This window comes from Paralichthys olivaceus, chromosome 9 (assembly GCF_024713975.1).
Source record: "Paralichthys olivaceus isolate ysfri-2021 chromosome 9, ASM2471397v2, whole genome shotgun sequence".
Lineage (NCBI taxonomy): Eukaryota > Metazoa > Chordata > Actinopteri > Pleuronectiformes > Paralichthyidae > Paralichthys > Paralichthys olivaceus.
The window spans coordinates 13,582,375-13,597,294 of NC_091101.1; the positions used below are offsets into that span (position 1 = coordinate 13,582,375).

At 41.3% G+C, this 14,920-nt stretch overlaps 1 protein-coding gene across 1 annotated transcript; it reads left to right on the forward strand.

Moving 5' to 3' along the window:
* The first annotated feature begins 3,475 nt into the window (after positions 1–3,475).
* scyl1 (SCY1-like, kinase-like 1) lies at positions 3,476–14,087 on the forward strand. The gene is made up of 18 exons (XM_020084582.2): positions 3,476–3,675; positions 4,284–4,424; positions 5,865–5,987; positions 6,099–6,325; positions 6,538–6,628; positions 7,585–7,740; positions 8,070–8,228; positions 8,466–8,573; positions 9,087–9,200; positions 9,301–9,456; positions 9,563–9,751; positions 10,456–10,531; positions 10,692–10,889; positions 11,055–11,203; positions 11,321–11,401; positions 11,538–11,858; positions 12,253–12,331; positions 12,522–14,087. Exons 1-18 carry the CDS (start codon positions 3,568–3,570, stop codon positions 12,644–12,646), a joined length of 2,601 nt encoding a protein of 866 aa, XP_019940141.2. The 5' UTR covers positions 3,476–3,567; the 3' UTR covers positions 12,647–14,087.
* The last annotated feature ends 833 nt before the right edge of the window (positions 14,088–14,920 follow it).

Consider the following 14,920-nt stretch of genomic DNA (forward strand, 5'->3'; position numbering starts at 1 on the left):
GCTTTGTTGGGTTGGGAGGGGACTGTGTATTTGTGACTCTTGCAGATTAAGTTAGGTGGCCCACCCTTCAAAAATTTACATTCAAGTCTCCATCTATGGTGCATAAGGGAGGAATCCTTCGCGTTCAGGCCTGTGGTATTTAAAAGCTCCTTCTGGAAAAAGGTTTGCACTTTAAATTGTATTAATAGTCAAACAGTTGTCCCTCTGAAGGCAGTTGTACTTTTGATTACTGTAACACCAGTGATTGTCTTGTAGTGTTGTACTGCTTGTATTTGGGGAAGGGTATTATGGGGAGAGACTTTTTCCTTATTTTTTTTCTCCAATGTGGTTGTAAAACAATTGTGATAAAAAATATAATGTTTTTTTTAATTTTACATTTGAGCATAAAACTTAATTATGAATAACAAGAAAACACTAAGCCCTGTTAGACTCATAAGTCAATACCACTGTTTATCAGGCATCTTGAGATTCAATTTAATTTCTTTTGTAATTCTTCCAGTTGTACTTAAGCAACTTTTTAGCATTACAATTTCGCCTAATTTTTTTTTACTTTGAAGTAATAGTCTTTGCTTTGATCAAAGAAATAACAAAGGAAAGCTACAGTCATAAAGGCAGATTGAAAAGAAGCAAAGCTCATATAACCACCTTAATTTCTCCTTTACATTCAAGCAATACTTTTTGATTTAAACAAAGGAAAGCTACAGTCTTAAAGGCAACTTGGAAGGAAGCCAAGCTCATATAACCAGAGCTGTAGCACAAGGAATCACAGGTGAGGTTATTCTATATGGACTATTTTCAACTCTCAAGCTTTTTTACTTCATTAGAAAAGAGGGAAGATTCTTTTTTCTTGGGGAAAATGGACTTAGTTATCATAGGGAGGAATGGACGTAGTTATCAGAGGAAGATTGCAGGACCAGCGTGGAGTGAGGCCATGGGACTCTTGGAGGACCAGAGGGGGGCCAGGCAGGACAGGACCATAAAGCATGGAGGGAGGAGCACACAAGTGAAGTCATGTAACCTGGAGCATGTAGTAAGATGCTGGCTTAACTTTTCAAAATGAAAATGGGCCCTACTGCTTTGCATCTTAAACCAAAAGATGAGTAGACCTCAAATCTTTGAGTATTGCATGGTGGGTGTGTTGTGTAGATCAGTCTTTGTTTCAGATCATTTTTGTCTGTCCACTTGATCTCACCTGTGTCTGAATGCAAAACAATCTGTGGAAACTGTCAGCAAATATGAGTGTAGCCCCTGAATGAAGTACCAACCCCCTGTGTGCTTGAGCTTAAATCTGAATCCCTGACGTCCTTCGCAGAAGCCCCGCTCTCTGTCTGTGTGTGTGCCTTTTTTCTTTTCCCTTTGGTTTCTCAGGTTTAATTGCCCAAATTGTCTTTGTATGACATCTGGGATGGCCTAACCTGTGATGGAACACTGAGAATCCAGTCACATTAAGATCAAGAGCTGCAAGCTTGTCTCGCTTATACTGCGTCCCTTCAGACTCATGGGTGCTAAGTTAAGTAATTTCGGTTCCCTTGATTTCCCTTTAACACACCATGGTTTAAATGTGTAACTCAACATGTTGCATGCACATCAGCTCTGCATAACATTTTATTTGTAATGTTCATGAAGTCATTGTCAAACACTGCAGTAGTGTTCAGTCAAGGGTTTTTCTTGGGGTTGGAACAGGGGCAACACTTTTGTCTGGATGCTCTCCTGTGCAGCCGATTGTGTGTATACCCCAACCCTTTAGTTTTTCAGCGCCGGCACAAAAATACTTGAGTAGGAAACTCCTAGGTGCACCCAAAAAGATGGACGCTATGCTTTGCAGCTTCAGAACTAATCTCCAGATGTAGCCAGATGCTCTGATTCCCAGGGAGTGTGGTAACAAGTCTCTTTACTAGAAGTCATTGTAATTTTGTATAGGCTTCAAGTTGCTTTGTTGGGTTGGGAGGGGACTGTTCAGTCAAGGGTTTTTCTTGGGGCGGGGGGGGGGGGGCAACACTTTTCTCTTTTTTCAGATTTCTTGTTCAGCTTAACTTGCGACTGAGCCAGGTGACTTACCCCTCTGCAGGGAGTCATGGGATGTGTTGGTACAGCCAGCTTCTAGGGTCTTTATTGCTTTGAAGAATTGTGCATCGTGGAGGGATGATAGCTGTGGTAAAGGGTGCTACGCGATTGGCGGTAAACGAAAAATTACACTGATTATATTTGTCTCATTGGAATTTCAGTGTGGGTTTCATGTGGGAGGGGGTGGGGAGACTTACAATGTCTATCTTCTTTCCGTTACAGCGTTAAACTTGGCAAGAAAGCCTTACCAGATCGCTTGATCCCTGAATCCTGCTGAATTTCACATGGAAAAACAGCTTTGTATATAATCAAGGTCGCTGGTATCGTGGCTTTGCTAATATGGATAAAGGGATATCTTTGAATCAGAACATACTATGGAGCACTGCCTTGTTTGCCCTTTACTACCCAACCCTTGCAGCCCAAAAGACCTTGCAGTGATCAACAAAAACGCAAAGGACTGTGTAAAGAAATGGGAAACTGACATATAACTATCATGCTCCAGTGAAACAAAAAGAAGAAATCAGTCATACGCCAATTCAGTGTCATTGTGGGGAATGCTGGGGATTGGGGAAACCAGTTGTCTCTTTCTTCTAGTTTCAGCCTCGTGACCAAGAGAAATCCCCATGTGGTGACAGAATAATATAGCAGCCAGGTGCTGAGGGGTTTTCTTTTCCTGGGGGAACAAAGTCTTGGTTTTGTTCCTCCAGGTTTTGCTTTTGCCCTTATTACAGCAACAACAAAAAAGCAAAAGACCTCGGTGGTGGCACTCCTGACTCTGTCAGGACAGGGTTCAATTCCCTGCGGTGTCTTGCTTTTAAGAATGCTGTGCAATAGGGTGCAGAAAACATTACAATTACAGTCAGTCCCAATTTAATTCTTAGAATCTTTTTTTACATAACTACTTGTTTGAATTTAAATGTGAGAATCCAAGAAGACAGATTTTACCATGGGTAGAAGAAGTGCTTTTAAAAAAAAATCATTTCACTGCACATGATTGCAAATGCCTTAAGTAGCACAATAATGACTGACAACTGTGAATAAAAGAGTACATAAATATCTTTCTGAGTTATTTGTGCAGAGTCCAAAAATTGAATTAAATAAATTACCAAACCAAACCAAATGGCAGTGAGGGGTGTTTTGAGCCTGTTAGCATTACAGCTATGAAAAACCACGTGGTGCCGGAAGTCTATAATCTCAATCTCATAAATTGACATATTTTTTTAATGTCGTAATTATTTTGCTACTATATGATTATTAGACTGACATATGGTTAATATTTCACGTTGTAATATTAAGAATTCAATCTAGATTAAATACATTTGAATATTCAGTTAAATTTAATAATAGAAAATGAATTTAAACATGTTTACTGACACCAATTTACTGCGGAACTAGAGGGCAGAAACAAGTTTCCCACGGAGCCACTTCACATCCGTGCTACATAGCAGCTAGCCTCCAGTAGTCTCCGTAGTGTTTGATGAGGTGTGGAGGAGGAAATAGGAGATGTGGTCCTTTTTCGCCAGGGATCCTGTCAAAGACTTCGCTTATGAACTTCTTCCAGACACCCAGGAGAAGTCTGGAATATGGACTTTGCATCGCGGGAAGCGGAAGGTAAAAGGACGCAGACCGCTGCAGAGCCTCCGCTAGCGGTTAGCTTCAGCTCGCTTCATTATGGAGGCCTGTCAGTCAGTAAGCTTGTATTTGGGTTGTCCGGTGTCGCACTGACGTGTTAACAAGATCGATGTGTCCGTGTGTGTCTCCTCTGTCTGGCTGTGTGAATGTCAGCCTCGAGATAAATGTTGCGCTCGCAGGCTTTGTTTATCCGCACACACACAGACACGTATTTGTCGCCACGTCACCCGGTTTAAACCGAGTTAACGCGTCTTATCCAAGCCTTGTTCAGACTGAAGCTTCAACTCAACACGTGACGTTTCTCATCGACGACTGACAACACTTCATACAACCCACTGTCATAACTCTCTGTAGTGAAGCTGAATCTAGACAGCCGTCCTCACAGTGATGCACAATGACAGCAAAATAACAACTTCCTGTTTCCATCATCCTGATTCAGCCAATTTGAATATGACGTAGTGACACGAGACTGATGGGTTTTAAATCAACTCCAACTTGATTTGATCATAGAACATGAATGTTCAAAAATGAAACATTTAAACTGTCAAAAATATTGAAAATTCATTTCCCCCGTCCTGTGTCCTCAGACCAGTGGAGAGCCTGTGTCTGTGTTTGTGTACGACGTAGCTCAGGGAACAGAGCAGCAGACACAGCTGGCCAAGGCTGCCTACAAGCGTATGAAGACCCTGCGACACCCCAACATCCTGGCCTATGTGGATGGATTAGAGGTTTGTATGTTTTTGTATGTTCATTTGCACCTTCTGCCAATTCTGCATGCTGCCACTGTCTGTCTGTAATGCTAAAGGGATAGTTAAATGAAAAATTACAATTTTTAAACATTATTTACTCAACACTATGACGATGGTGGGGTGGGTGAAGTGTTCAAGTCCACATACAATTTTGGAGTCTCAGGGCTAGCACAAAATGCCTCCATACTGCTCATGTGGTGTCATCCAAGTGTCTGCAAGCCCTGACATTCATATTTGACTCGAAACGAGGTCATTTACTCCGTGTTTAAGTCTAAAACTCCACTACTGGAAGTGACGATGCTCGCAGATGTAGCCACATAGCTCATGCCCTTGGGCGAGAGTGTGTGTGGCTTTCCAGCGGGCAAGTGCGTATGTAAACGCACCTCAGAGGAGGCTATCAGAGGACATTTAGGCTAAACATGGTGTAAATCAGATCGTTTCCATTTGAATTCCGGGGCTTGCGTATACTTGGATGACACCACAGGAGCAGTATGGAGGCATTTTATGTTTTGCTTTTACAACTGAAGAAGTGGTCACCAGTTACTTCAATTGTATTGGATTCGGCTGCAACGCTGTTTACCCCTGAATCTCCAGAAGTGTTTTGTGCACTCAAACACTTCACCCACCCCTCCATCGGCATAGTGGTGAGTAGATAATGGGTGAAGTTTCATTTTTTGGTGAACTGTCCCTTTAAGTATATTAGTTGTGTCTCATCTCAACCATCTGCTCTTTTCTGCATGTTTGCAGATAGAGGTGAGTGTGAATATTCCACTGTAGGCCTACAATAGTTGTAGTGAGTAGTGTGCTTCGTAATATTTGCAGATTCTTTCGTTGTTTCCTCAGCTTTTGTGCTCAACAGGTGTATAATTGGATCATATATTATATCAGATTATTAATTATTATTAAGAACTAGCAATCTGTCCATCAACACTGTGATTCATCAAGAGAATCTGAACCATAGTTTGAAATAAAATAGCCTCCATATTAAGTTTCGTCCTTCTTCTCTGTGTTTGTGTGTACTAATAATTCTAAAGATGCTGACCCCTGAATACACAGCCTCAAACTGAGTAGCAACAACGATGTTTCCCAACTCCTTAACATAGTATGATTCCTTATATGAAGTAAAATTCTTACTGTTTGTACACGGCTATTGTTTTTCACTTCACTGTAGTTGAATAATAATTCAGCAATAACTTTTATTGCCTTTTAATAGAAACCTATTGAGATTAAATCAGCATTGTTTATTGTTTTCTGTGACATTGTTACATTGAATAAATGGACAAACTGACACAGTATTAAGTCAACTGTCATTGTAGGTATTTCTGTTCTTTCGTTTTCATTATTGAGTTTTTTGACAGTGATGCTGGTGCAATAAAATAGCTATTGAATCAAAGTTACTCTTCTCTGTGGTTGTTACAGACAGAGAAGAGCCTTTACCTGGTTACTGAGCAGGTGACGCCTCTGGCAGTCCACCTGAAAGCCCAGGCAGAGAAGGGCGGTGACGGGGAACTGGAGATCTCCTGGGGACTGCACCAGATAGTGGTAAGGATGGGATTTTGTGCCAGTTGAAAGTTTCAGACGAGATGTAGTTTTGCCATTTCTGTCACTGTCCTCATCATTATCTGATTACTCTACCGTTGCCCAATCCCACAGAAAGCTCTTAGTTTCCTGGTCAACGACTGCCACCTGCTTCATAACAACTTAGGTGTAGGGTCTGTTTTCGTGGATCGTGCTGGAGAGTGGAAACTAGGGGCCCTCGACCATGTGGCACCTGAGCAGGGCGACCCAAACGGGGTCTCGCTTCCTGCACCAAAGGCTGTTTACCCAGACATGGAGAAATATGACCCACCAGAGATGTCCAACAGCACTGGAGAGAAATGGTAAAAGAGCATTCTCAATTATCTCTAAGTGAGAAGATCTTGTCAGAAAATGTTAAGAATCAAAAGGGAGGAGTAATGCAAATATTTGGAGAAAGTATAGAAATGGGAGGTTCAGGACCATGTCAAGATCAATGAGTGATGTGTTGATTAGATGATGGTAAACCTGGCCATGGTCACTGCCTTTTGTAATGCACTATGTTCATGTCTTGCAGGGCAGGGGAGGTATGGCGTTTAGGCTGCCTGATCTGGGAAGTATTCAATGGGCCACTACCTCGCACTTCCTCCCTTCGTTCACTGGGAAAGGTACGTCACCTCTAGTTTCCTTGTTATTACTTGACAGTTGTTATGGGTACCATGAAATATCTTTTTAGATACTCTAAATATTCATCAGGTTGTATCGTCAGTATTGTCCTTATGATATGGGTTTTCATACAAATGTAGGAAATTAATTTAAATGGATGCTTGTTTCCATCCACTACTGTTGCTTGAATATTAGATGTTGGTTCATGTTGATAAACAGCAGGTGGCGCTATTTTTACGTGCCATTAAACCATTGCATAAGAAGAGGGCACACAGCAAGATGATTTAATTGAAAGAGCACCAGTCAAATCTCAAGCAGAGGAAAAAATGTAGAAAACATGATGTACATGTAATATGGTATTTCTATTTATTCAATGTTTTAATTTAAAGGAATGAAAAATATTCAACAATGTTTTTGTCACTCCATATTTTTGCCATGAACAGGTTCATAATTTTAATTTGTGGGTCTACATGAATAGGTTTACGTGCTGTTATGTTTAAAATATGCATTGTTTTTCTCAAACTGTATGTTGCCTTTTTCTGCTGTGTGTCGGAAACAATCCGCTTTGTGTTTTCTCGCCTCCCAAAAAGTCCAGATTGCCTGATTGGTCAGCTGGCTCACACTTGTGTGATTGGTCGGACGTTTTGAGCATGGTTCAGAAATGCCACCCCCTTTACCTGTAGCTACAGTAACAATAGCAGTGGTTCTGCTGTGCTATTTTGAGCCAATCTAGCCAGTAGGACATGTTTTACCTGGTGACGTACACGTAGAGGAATTCAAGCAAGGTTTTTCAGGTTCTTCAGGTGTAGTGTGCTCTGTGCCCTTTTTCGCAGACTGTAGACTTTGTAACTTTGCAGACCTTTTACATGCACAAAAGTATATGTATATACAGTTAAAATAATCTTTGTGTGTGGTTCACAGAGTTGAGTCCTCTCTCTTGTCCCCTTCGTGCCCACAGATCCCAAAGACCTTGGTCCCTCATTACTGTGAGCTGGTGGGGGCCAACCCCCGGGCTCGGCCCAATCCATCCCGGTTTCTTCAGAACTGTAGAGCCACTGGGGGATTCCTCAGCAACAGCTTCGTCGAAAGCAATCTTTTCCTGGAGGAGATACAGGTCCACAGACTTGAACACATAACCTCAGAGCTACATTCACACCCTATTAGAACAGTCATAACCTACAGTATTAAATACTAAGACAGAAACTGAAACTTCTGAAAGTAGAAAGTTCTCTGGATCAATTCTAAATGTTTAAAAGAATAAAACTTAATGAAGTAAGAATAAATCTTTCACAGCAGAAGAAATCATACTATACTTAAGTAGAGATTGAGTACATTTTTTCATAGTGAAACACAATCTGAAAGCATAATTGAGTAGTTATTAATTATATATATTAGCTGACATAATAACAGTATAAATTCAAAGTATAAAATTACCCTATCTAGATCAAGGAGCCGGCTGAGAAGCAGCAGTTCTTCCAGGATCTCAGTGACAATCTGGACTCCTTCCCCGAAGACTTCTGTAAACATAAGGTTCTTCCTCAGCTGCTCACCGCCTTCGAGTTTGGCAGTGCAGGTGCTGTCGTCCTCACGCCTCTCTTCAAGGTAAATCCTGACATCCCTGGGCAACTTTTACACCCTAAGAAATATCAATGGTTTTACCAGAGAATCTTCATGCATGTCAGAATATTTCCAAAGTAAAGCGTCTGAAAAGTTAGCGTCTAAAATGAGACAAAGTTAGAAATAGTTACAGTGGTATGCATATCTTAGTGCACGTCTTTTGAGCTTCCATTTAAAAGTTTTTAATTTCTTTCTGAACTAATCTGTGTCTTTTTGTGCCAGGTAGGGAAGTTCCTCTCGGCAGAAGAATACCAACAGAAGATTATCCCTGTCATCGTGAAGATGTTTTCCTCCACAGACAGAGCCATGAGAATACGACTGCTGCAGCAGGTGCGAATGTGGATACAGAATAACATTTTGAAATGATATTCGGGTGCAGTCATGTTGGTTGGGGTATATACTTGATGTTTTCTACACGTGCCTGTAATCAGGGACAACATCAGGCTTGGGTAGGGTTCAGAAAAAAAAAACTGAATGCCTGTTGGGTTCAGGTTGTCCTTGATTAGTTTTCTCTTGGGCTCGATTGTGTTCAGACAGAAAATTGCAGCCTGAGCCACACTATGTATTTAATTTAGGCCTGTTTCATCTGCACCCAGAGAGGCAGTTTTATCTTCATGCAGGACTTTTAGTCAGATCAATGTTGTACAGGGAATTAGTGTATATTTTTATTTTATTTCCCTCAGCTCTCCCATTTAACACATGCAACTCAACTTATAGCCAGGAAAGAAAAAGTATAATCAAATGCAAAAGAAAAATTTTCGGTGTTAAGCCTATACTAAAGGAGAAAACCATTCATTCCCTCTAACATTGTTTCTTCTTTCTGTCCTTCTCTCTGTATCTCAGATGGAGCAGTTCATTCAGTATCTGAACGAGGCAGCAGTCAACTCCCAGATTTTTCCTCACATTGTTCACGGCTTCACAGACACAAACCCTGCCATCAGAGAACAGACTGTTAAGGTAGTTTGCACAACACAACCACAGTGCAGAAGGAACCGCATACTTCTGGATGTTTTCAGCCTGCTGTAGCCACCGCTCTCCTCTTTTTCTTCCACTCCAGTCGATGCTGTTGCTGGCTCCCAAACTGAATGAAACCAACCTGAACCAAGAGCTCATGCGTCACTTTGCCCGGCTTCAGGCCCGAGATGAACAAGGCCCAATCCGGTGTAACACCACTGTCTGCCTGGGCAAGATTGCCTCCTACCTCAACGCCGGGGTAAAGAACACCCATACCATCATGCAACACTGAGTTCATTTTAGCAAAAAACAAGTCAGTAAGAATCTGTTCAAAAAGAATTAAATGGTAACCCTTACGTTCACAGACTCGACAGCGTGTTCTGATTTCTGCCTTTTCACGAGCCACGAAAGACCCCTTCCCAGCTTCCCGTTCTGCTGGTGTGCTGGGTTTCGCTGCAACACACAACTTCTACAGTGTAACGGAGATCGCTGCCCGCATCCTCCCCACCCTCTGTGCCATTACTGTTGACCCTGATAAGAGCGTCAGGGACCAGGTAAACATGATATTACTCAACACTGAATGAATATTACTAGTCATTATTTATATTAATGTTATAGCATATTCAAGATAACTTTTATAACAGCAGCAAATTGCGTCAATATTTTAGGTTAATAGTTAATGACATTATAATTGCATGAAAGAATACAGTGATGTGATGACTACCCACTGTATTGTTGAGTGTAAATGTATTTGACTCATGCAGATGTGACTCATCTGCTTACCAGCGGAACAAGAAACCATTTTGTTTTTGTTAAGACTAAGAGGCAGATGTTCATTTCACTTCAAGCAAGGGCAGATTAAAGAGTCTACAGTTACATACAGATAAAGGAAGCAAACAAATAGAGAGAAAATTTAGTCAACATCATTCAAGAGCAAAACAAAGGTAGATTATTTTTACTTGTGACTTTTCAGTTTGGTCAGGTTTTTACAATTTCTCTCCAATACCCACACTTTCTTAATTTTAAAACAACAATTCTTGGATGAGACAGGGAAGTTAATTTCAAATTCACTGAGCTGGCTTTTTGATACCAGCTCTTTTTACTTTGGCCATATGCTCTTTGGGCTTAACACTTTCTCACAATTGCTGCCTTATTAATTCCATTTGTAAATATACTGATGTGTAACTCCTTTTTGTTTTTACTTGATCATGCTGATGTGTTTCTGCTCATGATGTGCTGTTGTCTTTCTCTCTGTCAGGCCTTCAAAGCCATCAAGAGTTTCCTTTCCAAGCTGGAGACTGTGTCAGAAGACCCTACCAAGCTGGCTGATATAGGTCTGTAGTCTGAGCTACAATGTCTATTTTTATGATTCAGCAAAGAAAACATATGATGATATGTTGTGTATTTTTTATCTCTCTCACTCAAATCGTAGTCTTAGTTTCTGAAATTCTAAAACCAAAAACTTGATATTTGTCTCACATGTCTGACCTGCAGAAAAGGATGTAGCGTCATGTGCTCAGCCTGCAGGTGCTTCCTCGAGTTGGGCCGGCTGGGCCGTAACTGGCATGTCCTCGCTGACTTCTAAGCTGATCCGCAACGCTCCAGGGACAGAAGGGGATGCAACAGCTGAGGGCAGCGGGGCCACTGACACCACCAGCCCAACTACTACCACAGATGCTGCTCCTGCACCTGGTAGAGTTATCAAACTTGATTAACTAGTCATCCTGGAGAAAATGATGATCTGAGTGTGTCTTTATTTTGATCTTGAACTCAAGTCCATTCATTATTTACACTGGACCAGCAAAGTCGTAGATAGGATACCTGAAACTTTGTCTTTTGTTTTTCTTCCTTTCTTAGGTGAGGATGATAAAACTCCACAAGCCTCTCTGAGTCACCATGTTGCCTCTAGTCATGCCAACCGATCACAGACTCTTGAAGTAACAGACAAAGATGATGAGCCAACAGGAGACCGCTGGGATGACGAGGAGGATTGGGGAAGTTTGGAGGTTAGATTTCACCACTTTTCACTGAAATAGAAAACTAAAATACATTTAGATACATGTGTGAACATAGATATACTGTTATGTAACTGAAAATCACATAAATGTTTGACTTTCCTCAAGGAGCCAGAGAAAGCTCGCACAGAGCCCGATGAATGGAACACTGACTGGTCATCATCTAAAAAGAAGGCTGGTGACCGACAAGTGAGCCCTTTAATTTGGATACACCACAAAATATACTCACCTAACTGTATGGACTTAATGTAGTTTATGTTGTTGTTTGTGTTCAGTATATGGTTGAGTCTACATTTCAGTCTTTTATCATCTCTTTAATATCTAGGTGGGCCGGTCGACCGCCTCTGTGACGGTGAAGAAGCAGAGCTCTGATTGGAGCAGCTCAGGGTGGGATGCTGACGACAGCTGGTCCAATGAGAAGGAAGGCCCGGGACAGAGCTCTGCTGGCGAGGAGGGCTGGGGCAACGACTGGGGGGAGGAGGAGACAGATACAACTTTGGCAAATGAGACGCTCTCCCTGCCAGAAGGGGTGCGGTTAGCAAGCGATTACAACTGGGACAGCAGCAGCGCATCAAAGGGGGCCAGTCACAACGACTTGTTCGCCAGCGTGTCCCAGAGAAACGCAGCCAGCGCTGCTGTTGCCACGGTGAGGATGGAGGGGATGCAAAGATAAGAGCAAAAGGCAGACAGATTAAATTAGCAGGGATTAGATTTGAAATAAATTTAATTCAGGAAAAAAGTGCTGCATCTATATTGAACAATTTTACAGGTTTAAAGTGTTCCAGTGTACAATGTAAAATACTCACAATTGTCCTGTTCAAAAAAGTGACATAAAATCTATGTAACTAAACTACAGATTTCCATCATGTATACAACACGCAGGTATGGAGGAGGAGGCAAACGAATCTAAATGTTTCTTTTTGTAGTAGCTAAGTGAAGGAAAGCAGATAAAATGAAAGATAAGAAGAAAGTATAAGTAAGATAAACAGAGGGTTTCCTGAGGGTTAGATGATTTCAGTTCAGTGTTTTCCTCTGGTCAGGCTGGAGATGGATGGGCTGCAGAGGCAACAGGAGACTGGGGATCTGAAGAGACTTGGGAGTCAGTGGATGGAACCCAGGGTAAGTTTCTCAGCTGGCCTCCCTTATCAGAGATTAATCCCATTTGCTGTAAAACATCACAGGACAGTTTTACCTCTTTCAATTCTCCTATATTCACACTACTAATGCTAAACTATTCTTGGTAGATGAAAACTATTGTATGTCTGTGCCTTGAATTGCCTTTTTTTTGGTGGGGGGGGTTGCTGTCTAGGTCTCAGCAAGGCCGAGCTGTCCAAGAAGAAACGAGAGGAGAGGAGGAAAGAGCTGGAGGCGAAACGGGCAGAGCGCAAAGCTGCTAAAGGTCCTCTCAAATTGGGCGCACGCAAGCTGGATTGACGAGGATGCAGAGCGAGAGAGAGATGAGGGTGTGGACGGAGAGGGGGGAGCATGGATTGTTAAATTAATCACTGATCCCAGAGCAGTGATGGAGGCTTGACATTCCGCAAGTCAAGGACCAGAAAGAAGAGTCAGCTGTGAATACTGTGGAAAGCTGCCGTAATGGAGGTTTGTAGGTTGAGAATGGGGAAAATTAAACCCCTGCTGAGGTCGAGGGTTCTCAACGTTGAACAAATGACATATGACGGGTGAAGATCCATTGCTTTATGAATGCAGGTTTGGTGATGGAGGAAAACAAAACCCAGAGAGACGTGAAACAGCACAAAGCAGTATTCCTTACAGCAGAAGTGATCCTACAAAAATGTCCACTCTTTCTTTTTTTTTTTTAATTCTTAACTCCTGCAGTTGTAAATTAAATGTATATAAATGGTGCATCTTGTCTTAAAATGACACAAAGAAATCACACTTTTTTTTAAAACAGAGAAATATATAGTATATATAACAAAATTTCAGAAGCAAACATGGTACTGAAATGTGCACACAAACACAACACACACACACACAGTGGATATGAATGTTTTAGTTCAGCTTTCACTTAATTACAGATTGGAGATTTAAAATCAATCCATGCATGCACTTGTTCATTTGGGTTGCCTAACAAAATGAATTTATTGATGTGCTGACTTTACTTTGCACACACAACATTTTATTTTTCTGAACTGACAACTGGGTCGTTTGACTGATTTAAGATCAGAGAAATCAGAGACAATGAACTTCAGCCTGCAGGCCGTGGGCAGTCATTGCTGAGTAGAAGCTAGACACCTGGTTTTAAGGGAGATACATTTCTGTGTCCACACTTTATTCCCCAGTCTCTCATTAGGTTAAGTGCAGTGGTGGAGGGCTATAAAATCAAATGAGTTTTATTTTGGAATCTTTTGAAGGTCTTTTAGCTGTATAATCCCACAGATCTCACTAAAATCCTTTGGGATTATGTGAGGATATTAAAATTTGCCCAGCAGTAATTTGAGTCAGTACTTTGTGTGGTCTAGCTAAAGGCGAAACTTCTTTTACTCTTTTTATTTGTGCCTTTATTGAATTGCAGGTCTGATCTGCACATCCCAGAACATTTCAGAGGTGGACCTGAAATGTCTCAAACTCGGCCGATTCTGTCTTTCCAACAAACTTTCAAGTGTGGCCCCCAATCTCACCCTGTCCGTGTTAGATATGCAGTTGTTAGGTCTGGTGTCACTTACAATACAACATACTGTATAGAAAAGCCTGCTGACACAATCAGGATCCATCACCACCGGAGCTAACGTCCTGGTTTGGGCTGGTCGGGTCAGAAACTATGCTGCATTATTCAGACAGCAGACGTTGGTTTACAGAGAATCTCAATCATGTGGCATGTAAGCTGTTATTAAATAAAAAGAACAAACATAAACTTATGCTTCTTGTTGACATTAAAGGGCTGACTTATGTCATGAGTGTGACATACCACCATTCTTTACTCTTCTGATTAACCATGTTTTAAAATTTGGATCAGGTGCATGATCTGAGCTTGTCAAATATTAAATCATTTAACATCTTAGCTGAAGAATAACTGAAGATATCGAACAAGTTGACGCACACAAAATGCTCAGTCCCATCATCTGTTACAATCATCGAATGGTGTTATCCATCTTATACCATGAACACCGATCAACAAAATATTGTGTAATCAAATGAATTTCAGTCATTACTTTGCTCAAATAGCTACATTTGTTTAAAACCTCTAATCTCATAAAGGTACAGCGGCCGAGAGAGCTCAACGCGCTGCAAATTAAGAAAACACATGAAGATAGAAAAAAAAAAGTTCCAATATAGACCCCTATCAATTAGTGAACACGTGCTGCACAAAGTCACAACACATCCAAATACAGAACTTTGCTGCAAAAAGTGAAAACGAAACTGGAAATGTTTCTAGGGGACCCAAAAAAGTGATGAACCTGGCTGTAGTTCAATGTTTTAAGCTATTGAAGTCTGCTACTCTTCAGTGTTCTTGAGATATCCCGTTCACAATGAAAAAAATTTGCTTGATGTAATTACCTAGAGGTGTTCTTGAGATTTGGCGTTCACCAGAATGAGACAGACAGACCGACAACCCAAAAACATAATGTCACTGGCTTTCGCCGGCGTGGAGTATGGTGATGTGGTACTTGTACTGTACTTTATACTCTACATACCAGAGGCAATATCTCAAATAAGTTTATTAAGTCAAACTAATTGTCAAAGATT

Excerpts from the sequence above, each read along its gene's own strand:
- scyl1 (XM_020084582.2), top strand. The coding sequence starts at position 3,568 with ATGTGGTCCTTTTTCGCCAGGGATCCTGTCAAAGACTTCGCTTATGAA. Across the intron at positions 6,629-7,584 it reads CCCTTCGTTCACTGGGAAAG|ATCCCAAAGACCTTGGTCCC; the intron begins GTACGTCACCTC and ends TCGTGCCCACAG. Across the intron at positions 11,204-11,320 it reads AGGATTGGGGAAGTTTGGAG|GAGCCAGAGAAAGCTCGCAC; the intron begins GTTAGATTTCAC and ends ACTTTCCTCAAG.